This window comes from Ochotona curzoniae, unplaced genomic scaffold (genome assembly GCF_017591425.1).
Source record: "Ochotona curzoniae isolate NIBS_2020 unplaced genomic scaffold, NIBS_Ocur_1.0 scaffold_3208, whole genome shotgun sequence".
NCBI classification, from domain to species: Eukaryota; Metazoa; Chordata; class Mammalia; order Lagomorpha; family Ochotonidae; genus Ochotona; species Ochotona curzoniae.
This window is the reverse complement of record NW_024467106.1, coordinates 8506363-8519372: the sequence shown is the minus strand read 5'-3', so window position 1 is coordinate 8519372 and position 13010 is coordinate 8506363. Positions and strand designations below refer to the sequence as shown.

The 13010-nt window shown below is 45.0% G+C and overlaps 1 protein-coding gene across 3 annotated transcripts in view; it reads right to left on the bottom strand.

The window, feature by feature from the left end:
* DENND1A (DENN domain containing 1A) overlaps positions 1–13010 on the bottom strand; it is a 486903-nt gene that overhangs the window by 191772 nt on the left and 282121 nt on the right. For all 3 annotated transcript variants that reach the window (XM_040963819.1, XM_040963821.1, XM_040963820.1), the window contains one exon: positions 6574–6674. In XM_040963819.1, the coding sequence (XP_040819753.1) occupies positions 6574–6674 (101 nt within the window). The remainder of the gene's footprint in view (positions 1–6573; positions 6675–13010) is intronic.

Below are 13010 nucleotides of genomic sequence, written 5' to 3'. Positions count from 1 at the left end.
TATCGCCCCAGCATCCATATGGACTGTGCGCCTCGTATCTGGACATAGTTCACGTTTATTTTGGGGGGGGGGGCTGAAAGTCCCAGGTAGAATACGCATGTGGGGGTTGAATCAGAACCATACCTGGAGTACACATAGAGTGTAGAACCAGTATCTCATACAGAATCTGAGCATCCCCACTCAGAGAGGGAGAGCATCTTCCAGAGTTGTCTAGAAATACAATTTGATTTTACAAAGCCAAATGCTAAAGCCATGCCTTCATTGTGCTTATCCTGCTACTTTTTGGTTCAACCGTGCTCTCCGAAAGCACCAGGCAGTTAGTAAGGAATTCGGCTCTTGACCTGACTGTCCTTTGGCAGAAGACATGAATTGGTCTCTATTTGTTTTGAAAATATTTGATCACAAAGGTGTACTAACAAGCGCCTGGAATAACCCAAATTTAACACTAGTTGGGAATTCGGTTTATGGTCCTTTTTTTAAGACAAACTTTTGAAAAGAGAAAGTGGGGGTGGGGAGGGGGGAAGGAATTTGCATGGGAAATACCATATGGCTTCTACTGGGACATTTTATTAGCAAAATTTAATTAGCATAGTGCCTGGAACATAATAAGTGCCCTATAAATATTTGTTGAATGAATGTATAATTAATGAATGACAACATACGTCTACAATTAGCAAGTCATCAAGGAGCCTACGGGAAGAGTTTCTTCATCAGATCTTAGACATGGGTCTGATTTCTTCTCTGACACTTTGTAAGGTATTAGGAAGGAAACCTTGAACATCGGAAGGCCTTGAATTTAAACTGCAGACTCCAATACTTGTTAGTTATGGGACAGTGAATAAGTTATTCAAAACTCCTTTGAGCTTAATTTCCCAATATATACAATGGAGCCAATAATGTTTATGTTACCATTTGGTTTTGAAAACTGGTAATGATCTGTGTAAAGAGTTTGCCATGCACAATGTACTCAATAGGTGGTGACTGTTACTATGAAAGCAAACACTCATTCTCATGGGCCAGTTAATCCTCTCATTCCAGAAACAGGTAGGCTTTCTCAGCACTGGCCAAGGTCAGGGCTGCCATCAACTAAGGTAGAGAACATTCTAGCATTCACTTTCAAAGTCAAAGGAATGGCACAGATCTAAAGTAGAAAGGAACCAGCAGCACATGTTTTTAAATATTCATAAGGGCTGGAAATGTCTTACTCCTTTCGTTTTCTCTGCCATCTGCTTTTGTTTCTTTTCTTTTCATTCTTATGCCACAGCTGCAAATGAAAACAACCATACAATAACTCAAGTTAAATAAAAAAAAAATCAAAATAAAAACAATCTGAGGGGTAAAAAGAGAAGATGAATTAAAAGTTTTCCCCTCAGCTCCCAAGGCAGCAGAAGCTAGAATAACATTTGATGGGAGTTAAACCTTCTGGAGACCAAAATGTCCCATTTTCCCGACAATGGTAAAAAGGACAGTCGCCACTAACTGGCCAGAGCAGGTGGTAACACCCATTTTACGGGAAGAACATGGCTAATCTGACAGGTAAAGCAGCTTTGAACGGTTATGCAGCTACCAACAGATGATACTGAAATCTGAATCCAGGATTGATTGAATCTAAAACCCAGGTACTTTCTAACTCTACTGCCATCTCCAAAAATTGGAAGAGACATTAAAAAAAATTAATCTGAGAAATATTTAGAGAGCATTTGTCCTAAACTGATTTATTCAGATAATTAAAATCTGTGATTATAGCTCTAATTAAAGTTAACTCACATAATTAGTTGTTATATTTGTGAATGTGCAATTAGAGTCTTCCACATAATTGTAGGGTTTTCGGTATCTTTCCATTTTTTTGTAAACTGCATGCAAACTAGAGCTTTGCTCTGTTGGCTTCCAGTCTATCCAAGCTGCCATACAGCTTTTAGGGTCTTTGGACCTAAGGACCATGACCTGCGATACCAACAGCATGGGTCTACACCTGAACCCGTTTAACACGTCTTTGTCCGGAAGTCAATGTACACCTCTTCTTACAGCCTGATGTAAAAATCACGCACAGCCCACACTGTTGTCCTGAAAACTCCTGGCAGCACGTACCTGCAGAAAAACTGGCAGCAGTGGTCCTCATGTGTTAATTACACTTGCGAAGTCTATTATGCATAGAAAGGGCACCTGCTGGCAGTGAAAATGACTAGAATCTGCCCTTCCTGTGCGGTGAGTAAATTGAGAGTTCACTTCTACAGGAGATAATAGTTTTCAGATTCCATTTCGTGTATCCCCTGCATGGGGACGTACTTAACATTTAAATCATCTGCAGAGGAACAAACCTCCTTCAAATTTACATGTTTCAGGCTCCTAGCACTTTACTTAAAATTGCTAGTTATCCCCGCTGGCTCTTGCCACCAAGGATTCAGCTCCACACTGGTGAAAAGTCACCAAGCACAACAGAATCAAGTTATTAGCAACGACTCAAATTTCATGACATTTGTAGTTTCTGACCAAAGTAGTGACAGCAGGTTGAAGGTGATCAAATTAAGCTTTGATTGGAGCTGTTCCCCCCTCCTCTTGGGGTCTCCCATTTCATCATTCTTACATCTTGCAGTTTAGTTAACAGACACCATTCCCCACCAGCCTGTCATCTTTTTCAGTCAAACATCAGAAAGCTCTTCCATGTACACGAGGGACCAAGAGAGTGGGTTCTCCTGCTATGTGGATCCAGAAACTTCTGAAACACAACCTCCAAAGGCCATCTTCACTTGGAATCTTCTAGAGCAGAAATGTGGGGTGACCATGGCCTTCATGCAGCCTTGCTGGCCAAGTATCCCTGCCCTCAGGCAGGCTGGCCACACAGCTCTTGAGAATGGTGGGGTTGGGGAGGCTGCTGAAAACAGGTCCTGGGAGCACTTTTCACAGAAAAGAGTAAAACATCTAACAGATCCTCTCTGTAAACAAAGAAGGAAAAGGAGGTGGCTGGAAAGAGATGATGCCAGAATGTTCTATGGCAACTTGTGACAAGCTGGGGGAAAAGTCTCCACACTCCTTGTATTTTGTTTTCCATATTCTCCCATATCTCAACAATGAAGGTTTTTTTTTTTTAATCAATGAAAAGCTCTAATCTGAAAAAAAAAACTTCAATGTTTCTTCAATGTTAAATTCATATCCTTAATTCTGTTTTATTTTCATGAACTTTCCAATGTTCGTTTGTATATCTCCCTTCTGTGTATATATATGTTAGTACACACAATTCTTGCTTGTCTTTATCAAGATGGAATCTTACAGTACATAATGTCTACACTGGGACAAGGTACAAACTCTCTTGTGGCCTTGGTTTACTGATCTGAGAAATGGAGTTAATAATGCATGCCTCGCAGGGCTGCTTGGAGAATTAAATGAGACCACAGATGTAAAAGAGGCCTCAGAGATGACTGACAGTCGCAGCTCCTGTACAGTTATCCCTGATGTTACTGATGGAGCGTGTTCCTCTCTGCAGTTCTGGGAACATGGGAGGCTGGTTTTCAACTAGCTAACAAAGGGGTCAATCAAAACATACAAGTAAACGAAAGCTAACTTTGTGCAGTTTGGCACAGGGACTGGGCTGACTCTGCCCACCTCACCTTCCATGAACTGCTGTGCTCCTGGACCGGCCGATCTGCCTGCTTGCCTGCCTGCATGTGGGCCAATGGGATAGCCTCCTCCAGGGTGACTGGCGGCCGGCCTTCCAGGCAGCGCCATGCTGGGCTGAGCTGAGCATGGGGGCTCTCTCCCCCTCCACAGGAGTGAGAAGCACTGGTCTGTGCTGGACATGTGTCTGCCTGGGAAGCTGTTGCAATCTACCAGGGGAGAGGGCAGGTTGCAGGTTCTCCGTGCCAAGGGGACACTCTGTGATTCTGTCTGGGGTCCCTTTATAGCCACTCCCCCTTTTGAAAAAAATTTATTTATTTATTTATTTATCTTATTTATTTGAAAGGCAGAGCCATAGATAGGAAGGGAAAGACAGAAGGAGAGAGAGATCATCCATCTGTTGGTTAACTCCTCAAGTGACTACAATAGCCAGGACTGGGGCCAGACTGAAGCCAAGCCCGAAACTGCATCTGGATCTCCCCAGCGAGTGGCAAGGGCCCAAACACCAAGACTATTTTCTGTTGGGTTTCCCAGGCACATGGGCAGGGATCTGGAGTTAAAGTGGAGCATCAGGACCTAAACGAGCAGCTTAAGGTGCTGAACTGGGCCAGCCCCTGCTTCTCTCTTCCTTGTCTCTCTCCCCTCGCTTGGGTATGAGTTTTGCGCCTTCTCCCCGAGGCTCCTCTGGTCTGCTCCCTCCTTTGAGTGTCAGAGTCAGCCTCCACTCAGCCCACAGTAGCTGCTTTCAGAAGCTCAGCAAGAACAGCATGAAGAGGTGTGGACTGAGGAAAGAGGTGCTGAAGCACAAACCAAGGGACAAGCGAGGTGGTAGGAGGGCGAGGTTCCTGACACCAGGGGAAGCAGACGTGGAGAAGGTTCACAGAGAAACCCTGGGGACAGAATGAGCGCAGGACAGGTCAAGGGCTTTGAATAAACTTCGGGGCAAGAGGAAAGGAGAATAGAATCGACAGGCACTGAGGCTCCTACGGGAGCCTGCGAACTTGGAGCCTAGAAGCAGAAGAGCTTTAGTGGAGAATTCTGCACTCCATGGAGTTCAATGGAAGAGGAGACCCTGGAGCACTGGCAGGCAGAGGGCCTTGGGCAGGGCCTCTGGGAGTACAAACAGTCCTCCAAGGAAAAGAAGAAACCCCATGAGGCAGTATGGTGAATTATCCTTTGCTGTCTACTGCATCTCGGTGCCTCCTCCCTCCTTCAAAAGCGATGAGACACACATTGAGATGAGCAGCATCCAGATTTCATCATTCATTAGACCAAAAAAACCACATCAAACCTCCAGACTAAACCAAAGCACAGAGAGACACAGTGAACAGTATCTTCTTGGCCCAGCCATCTAATGGACCAAGAAATTTAAAACAAGCCCCGGTTACATTCTCCGTTTGCCGTGAAACACACGGCCTTCTGAAAGGTGAGAGAATGTCCCAGGTAAGAAGATGGATCTCTCTGATAGAAACACAGAATCAAAACAGAACTGGGCCGACCTGGTGCGTCAGCCTAGTGGCCAAAGTCCTTGCTTTGCATGTGCCGAGATCCCATATGGGCGCCAGTTCTGGTCCCAGCGGCCCCGCTTCCCATCAGCTCCCTGCTTGTGGCCTGGGAAAGCAGTTGAGGACAGCCCAAAGCTTTGGGACCCTTCACACATGTGGGAGACCCGGAAGAGGCTCCTGGCTCCTGGGTTTGGATTAGCTCAGCACCAATAGTTGCGGACAGAAAATCTGCCTCTCTGTCTCTTCTTCCTCACATATCTGACTTTCAAAAATAAATAAATAAATAAAAATAAATAACAAATAAATTGAAAAAAAAAGAGTAAACTGGGCCAATTCCCTCAGGGCTGTGTATTAGCTGGGGACCACTGAGAGTGCATGAGCCTGGCCTTTGTTAAGCCTACCAGCCCTGCCCATTCAATGAATAGTGTATGGGTCCCAGGACCACTGGACACCTTGAATCATCTGAATGAGATGACTGCAAAGCAGGCTTGGGATCCCTAAAAAAAAGCTGCCTGACGGGACTCAGTAATCAGTCTGACCCAATGGTAAACTGCCTGAATCCTCAATCCTTCAGCCACAGGACTGGGACCTCTCTGCAGGATCCCTTACGTTTTCAATGAGTGGCGGGCAGGAAACACCTTGCCTTCAGGTTCACAGTGCTCCCTTCCCAACCTCTGCTGACCTGCAGCTGTCTGGAGACAACACCTTGACTCGCATGACCCTAGAGAGAGAACTTACAGCCAAGGACGAGGAGTCTAAGCCACACAGTCTCTCTCGGTGATTTACTGCAGACAGTGGGGATGATGAGGCTTCCATGGCAATTTTACCTGAGCTCTTCCCCTGGTCCCCTGCCACCTGTTACCTCTGCTCACTTTTGTTTATGCAGTGCACAAGCAATTGAACAGGACTAATGAGGACAGAAACTCTTAAGCCTCATGATTTGCCCAAGTCAAATGGTAAAGCTGACTCCAAAGTCTTCCTTCCACTAAGAGATGTTTTGCCGAAGAGTGAAACTCTCATTGAGAAACGAACACTTCTAAGGGTTTTGAAGTCCGCCCTGTGCTCCCACAGCTCAGCCAAGAACAGGTCTTACAGAGTGTGGCTGAAACCTGAGGACCTTGGGGATCTCCAGTATTCCCATCCCCAGCTTCCAATTTGTCTTTAAGAGAAGAAGGAAAAATAACAAGAAAAAGCCTACAGCCTCTTTGCATGTTGGTCTCAAACTGAGAAATGGGAGAAGTGTTACTGGCTTTCTCGAAGTCTGCAGAATATCTTGATACATGTGAAAGCTGTGTGGAAACAAGAGGGCCATTCAGAAGGGTGATCCCAAATTCATGCTGCTTTCAAGTTGGCATTTTAAATGACAGTCATCAAGCACACCCACAGGTCACACAACCCTAGCTTTCCTGGCCAGTCCCCGCCAGGGGGAAGTGGGGACGGGGTGGTGAGTACTTACCAGCAGTAGTCGAGCAGGTGAGGGGGCAGCACCGGGATGTACACGTGTTGCCAGTACATGGGGTACAGCATTGCGGCCGAGCCGTGGATGCAGGCGGTCAGCTGCAAAGGAAGCAGAGCAGGGATTCAGGGCTGGGAACGGAAGCGAGGAAGCACCGCCTCTGGCTTTCACCTTTTAACTTCAGTATGTGTGCATCAACAGTTTACCACCATAACGGGGAATCTGGGTCAGCTCAACCATTGTGGTTCTGCCTTAGTAAGAGTGCTCTCCTCCCCCGACGGCGAGGCTGGCGCACACTTACAGCAGACGCCTCCGGAAGTTAAAAAACGGACAAAAGAAAATCAGTCACCACGGCCCGAAGGTAACTTGGTGGCATTACACATGTAAGTAATTCTTTCTGCTTTTGGCATAAACTAGGAGTACATGTTCTTTTGCTCTTCTTAAAAAGTTAACATGATCTGGGGCCACTGTCCACATCTTAAACATTCTTTAAGAAGAGCTAATGATGCTCAATAGATTTCTCACGATATTGAAGAACTTCTCTACCAGGTCAATCCTTTGTATGCATGGTTCTTAGACACAAAGCTTACAAATATCTAGAGAAACTTAATGAAAATGACCATGTCAATATCGTAAAAATGTAACAAATAGATGAATGCCCCATCTTGTTGCTCTAGTTTCACACACCTCAACTCCCCGCCCATCCCCTCCTCGCCAGTCCGAAGCATCAAGTCAGTAGCTTTCACTTTTATTCACTTTTATTCATCTGATCATGGCTGAGGCCGACATTTCATTGCTGCATATTTCTTGACTATATTTCTTTAGTATTTGTGTCCTTAGCTAGTTTTTAAAATGGGGAGTATTAGGGTTTTTAAATTACTATTATTGATTTCTAAGCAAGCACTGATGACCTGCCAAGGTTACCAATCCTTTGTCATGTTTTTAAAAATAATCTACCCTTAATTTTCTTTGGATCGTTGGGTAAAGAGAAGGCTTAAATAATTACACAGACAAATCTTTTCCTTTACAATGATTTCCATTGCTTTTATCCTAAGAAAGTCCTCCAAACGTTACCCCAGCATTTAACTCTTTAATCCATCTGGAATTAATTTAGATTTAGGAACTGAGGTGAGAATTTTTTTCACATAGTTAATCAATTGCTGGAGCACTGTTTACAGCCTCCCCGTCCTCTTCCTGTTCTTTTGACATGCCCCTATTTTATATTCCGTTTCTCCCCCCCTCTTAAGAGCTAGAGCTATCATACAATTAGTATTTGGTATAATTAAAAATGTAGGAGATGTAGAAAGATACAATTGCTCCAAAATTCAATATAGTGAAAAGAAACTTTAAAAAAAAAATCCAACCTTTGGTGATATAGCTATGAGGCAACAAAAGTCAACAACACATGTTTCCTTCTGTCTTTTCCCTTTAATGTTCCTCGGGTTTCTGGGAAGCCTGTTCCCAGGAGGACTCTGCTGCTTTAGGAAGCTGTTAACTGGCCTTTGCTGACAGAAGGACATTTACGTGGCAAAAGAGTGACGTGCCAAGGCCCAGTTAAAAAAATCCCAGAGGTTAGTGTAACATGAACAGCTTTGAATTGGATAGTCTGCTTGATGTCTCACCATTGTGAAGGCTGTGTGTTAAAGACAGGGCACTTGGTCTCCTTTGCTGGCCCCTTTCTCCCTCCGGATGCTGGTATTGAAATCAGGTACTGCTGTGAACAGCAGCCAGGCCAGGCAGGCTCAAGAGCTGCCCAGTGCCTCGGGCAGCACCTGCTGGGTGAAAACTTGCCCTCCCCAAATCTATTTCGGAAGGTTCCCGTAAGAGAGAAGGCCAGCATACAGACACATGACTGACCCCTTCAGGATTTCCTTGCTTATGTGGAATCAATCTATTCCACCTCCACCCAGAAGGCGGGTTAGAGGTCACACACGCCCTTACCCCTGCATCTTGCCCTTCCTTATGGGCAGGCCCAGTCATGCCACTTGCTTCTTGGAAGTCCTCAGGGCCACTGCTGCGACAAGATGTCTGCACTGACTCCCAGCCACCCAGTGAACTGCATCTCCATCCACAGGGTCTGCAGTGTTGCCTCCATGTTTACCTTGGGAATGAATCGCTTGCTGACTCGGGGACTCTCTGGGATACCTTTTCTACCCCGTTGCTTCCCACCCATTTCCTAAGTGGACAGCACTTGTGTCTCTGGCAGAATCCTCCCAGGACCCTGTATGAGCACTCTCTCTTCTGAGCTTCCCTGGTTCCCGTGGGTATGAGGCTTTGGTATTAACCGGATGTAGAGTACATGGAGACCCCATTTCCCCTCATCTCCATGTTCTCGGCGGGCATATGTGAGGGCTGGTTAATGTGGCGCATCCAGAACAAGTAATAAAACATGCTACTTAGAATATATTTGCAAAATAAAGAGTGGCTTGGCATTCCACATTACCATACCAAGATCTTCATGAGTCTCAGAGAAGGCGGTATCTGATGGAATCACATGACTGTGCCATATTAGGGAAATCAAGCCATTCACTCATTAATATACAGGATACATATCTCACGTAACACACAAATTAAATAAGTAAAAGCATCTCACAATGTGTAAGGTGCCGTGCAGTAGCAAAGGAACGTCAGCACATAAATCCATTCACAATTCTCTTTAAGAAAATCATTCAGCAGAATGCTCCTAGTTAAGGTTGAACTTGATTATCTGCTTTCTTGCTTGCTTTCTTCCTCTCTCTCTCTCTCTCTTTCTTCTAAATTTGATTTGGATCCAACTTGCTATTTTAACCAATAAAGATCTTCAGAGTTCTTTTTTGTGTTTACTTGGACTCAAAACAAACCAAAAAAAAAAAAAAAACCAACAACAAAAACCAGAATACAGATAATAGCATCAAGCTATCAAACTAACTCCCAATATTTTAATATTACTTGTCCTTCATTTAAGAAAACCAAGCTGTAGGATGTGTTCCAAAGAACAAATCTGCAATTGAGAAAAAAAATGAATTCATTCACCCATTTGATTAAGAAAACAAACAAAAACAGGGAATTGTTTGGCTTTTTGCCACAATCCCAAATGGCAAAAACTGTGTGCTTTATTATTTAAGAATCTTTCCTAAGCTGATTTGCAACAGTGGTCCTACTGTATGTCTACTCTTAACCAGAAATACTCTATTATATTCCAAAACAAATCATTGGTCATTTATTTTTTAAAAATCATTCAAAAATTCACTCTAAAAAATCAGAATTCTAAAGGCCTGTGCTCATTCCTTACAGAAGACAGAATCTAAAAGTAATGAATGTATACAAATTGGAATGTAGTCAACAAAAGGGTATTGTGAATATTTAATTGAAGTGCAAGTTGAGTAAAATGATCCTATCAAAATCTCACTCGGTGGGAGAAAATAAAGATAGTATGTGTAAAATTTGCCCAAAGTCATTAGTCACAATGAATATTCATCAGAAGCCAATTATCAATCCCATTTAATGACACCCCCAAAAGATTTTGCCCTGAAGCAGCTGAATAGTCCAAGACTCCAGACAAAAATAGACAAATTATCCAGCCACCAGCCAGTCTAGCCAGGACAAAGATTATAAAAGTAAACCACTGGTGGGTTTTTGGCCACAGCTGAGCAAATTCTGTCCTCAATGCAAGGTGTACAGGGTCAGTTCTATCTTGGAGCTTTCTCTGTGGCTCTTTGAGGCAAAGGGAGAGAAGCGGACAAAGCAGCAAGGGTGGGACAGGAAAGGCAAGGGATCAAGCACAAGGTTGGCACATCATCAGGACACTTCTCTGCCTCTACAGGCACTGCGCAGAGACAATGCCCAGACTGTCACAGACTGATTCCTAAAGCTCTGAAATTGAACATGAAATAATAACAAGAATCCCCAACTTCTGCTTAAAAAAAAAAAAAAAAAACCAAAAAACCCTATATCCCAGCAGTTTTTATGCTAGGCACCATGTTGAAGGTAGAGGCCTTTGCAAAGTCCTGGAGGGAAACATGTACCTTGATGCATGCAGCTGCTCATCACATTCACCGAGATGAGGATGGTCTTGGAGGTGAACTAACTTGCCCAAGTCCACGCGGTTAGCTGGTGACAGAACTGGCACTCATGCCCAGGGCTCTCAAACTATAATGGCCACTATGTCTCCACAATGCATAAATTAACTGGAAAAAAAAAACCCAACCTACATGCTTTCTCTGTGCCATCCACTGGGCTGAGGTTTGTGAAATGCAGGAGGTGGCAATCCTGGCAGCACTGCTGGATTATGTAAACTATGCATTTGTTGGGCATAATCACAGAAAATAATCTTAACAACAAAAAAATCAATCTCTTTTTCTTTCTCAGAAAGACACATAGTGGTTTCCCATCTGCTGATTCACTGCCCCTATGATGCCTGTAACAGCCAGGGTTGGGACAGGCTGAATCCAGGAACTCAGTTTGGTCTTCCATGTGGGTGGTCATGCCATCACTTGTTGCTTTGCTGCTTCGCAGAGTGGGCCTTAGCAGGAAGCCTGCACGGAGAGCAGGGCTGGGACTTGGATATGGGAAGCAGGTTAATATCCACCCCAGCAAATAATCATCTTAAAAACAAGTGTAGGGCCCGGCGCGGTGGCGCAGTGGTTAAGGTCCTCACCTTGCACGCCCGGGATCCCATATGGGCGCCGGTTCTATCCCGGCAGCCCCGCTTCCCTTCCAGCTCCCTGCCTGTGGCCCGGGAAAGCAGTCGAGGTCGGCCCAAAGCTTTGGGACCCTGCACCCGCGTGGGAGACCTGGAAGAGGCTCCTGGCTTCGGACCCGCATAGCATCGACTGTTGCACTCACTTGGGGAGTGAATCATCGGACGGAAGATCTTCCTCTCTGTCTCTCTGTATATCCGCCTTTCCAATAAAAAATAATAAAAATAAATCTTTAAAAAAAAAACAAGTGTAGCTCTAATAATTTCTTGGAGGTTACTTATATATATATATATTTTTTAAAGGATTTATTTATTTTTATTGGAAAGTCAGATATACAAAGAGGAGGAGACACAGAGATAAATATCTTCTGTCTGATAATTCACTCCCCAAGCGGCCGCAATGGCTGGAGCTGCGCCAATCTGAAGCCAGGAGCCAGGAGCCAGGAGCTTCCTCCATGTCTCTCACATGGGTATAGGGTCCCAAAGCCTTGGGCCATCCTTGACTGCTTTCCCAGGTCACAAGCAAGAAGCTGGATGGGAAACGGGGCCATTGGGATTACAACTGGCGCCCATATGGAATCCCGGGCGTTCAAGGTGAGGATCTTAACCACTACGCTATCATGCTGGGCCCAAGGTTACTTATATTTACTAAGTAGTTATAGTATCTTTAATTCTGACAAAGCTGTCACGATTGACAGTCAAAAAGGAAAGGGGTCATAACCTGTTTTAAGCACACATTTTTGAAAGTCGAGCTTAAAAGTATTTGAAAGTCCTGGGCCCGGCGCGGTGGCGCAAGTGGTTAAGTCCTCGCCTTGCACGCCCGGGATCCCATATGGGCGCCGGTTCTAATCCCGGCAGCCCCGCTTCCCTTCCAGCTCCCTGCCTGTGGCCTGGGAAAGCAGTTGAGGACGGCCCAAAGCTTTGGGACCCTGCACCCGCGTGGGAGACCCGGAAGAGGCTCCTGGCTTCGGATCGGCATAGTATCGGCCCGTTGCGGCTCACTTGGGGAGTGAATCATCGGATGGAAGATCTTCCTCTCTGTCTCTCCTCTCTGTATATCCGCCTTTCCAATGAAAAATAATAAAAATAAATCTTAAAAAAAAAAAAAAAAAAGTATTTGAAAGTCTTGCTATCTGTTATGGTCTCTTTCTCATGCTTAGACAGAGTCTTCAACTAACGTTTTCTGATCTGAGCAAGCCACTTCCTCTCCTACATCTCAATTTCCTGTATCTATCAAATGAGAGGCTGGAAGGCTGTGCCCCCTCCCAGCGCTGACGACCTGCATTTGTGGAGGAACCACTCCTCCCCTGCCCCAGCTCCCCCTCTTCTTTGACACTGACCAGCATGAGCTCATCAGAGTCTTCTCCAAAGGCTGCCCTAGCTTTCTGATCTCTGCAGGTACAGCGCCCCTGAGGACTTCGGAGCAGTCTTGCAACAACCACCTTTCAGCTACCTCTTCTCCATCACCTGGCTGCAGAGGGTGTAGCCTGCCTTCCACACCTACCCACTGACCTCTGAAGACCTCAAGGTGGACAACCTTGAGACCAGGAAGCTGGCTGCTCCAGGACAGTGACCTTACCCTGCTCTTCTGACCTGTAGGGATGCCTGCCACAGAGCAGGTGCTGAACAAATGTTTGGAATGTTAGAATGCCTTCATTGTAACACCATGAGATGTGGTAGGCAAGGGAATCAGATACTTAACAAATTGTACTGTAAGAAGTTATAAATTTCTCAAAAATGGGTTGAGATCCCAAGCTTT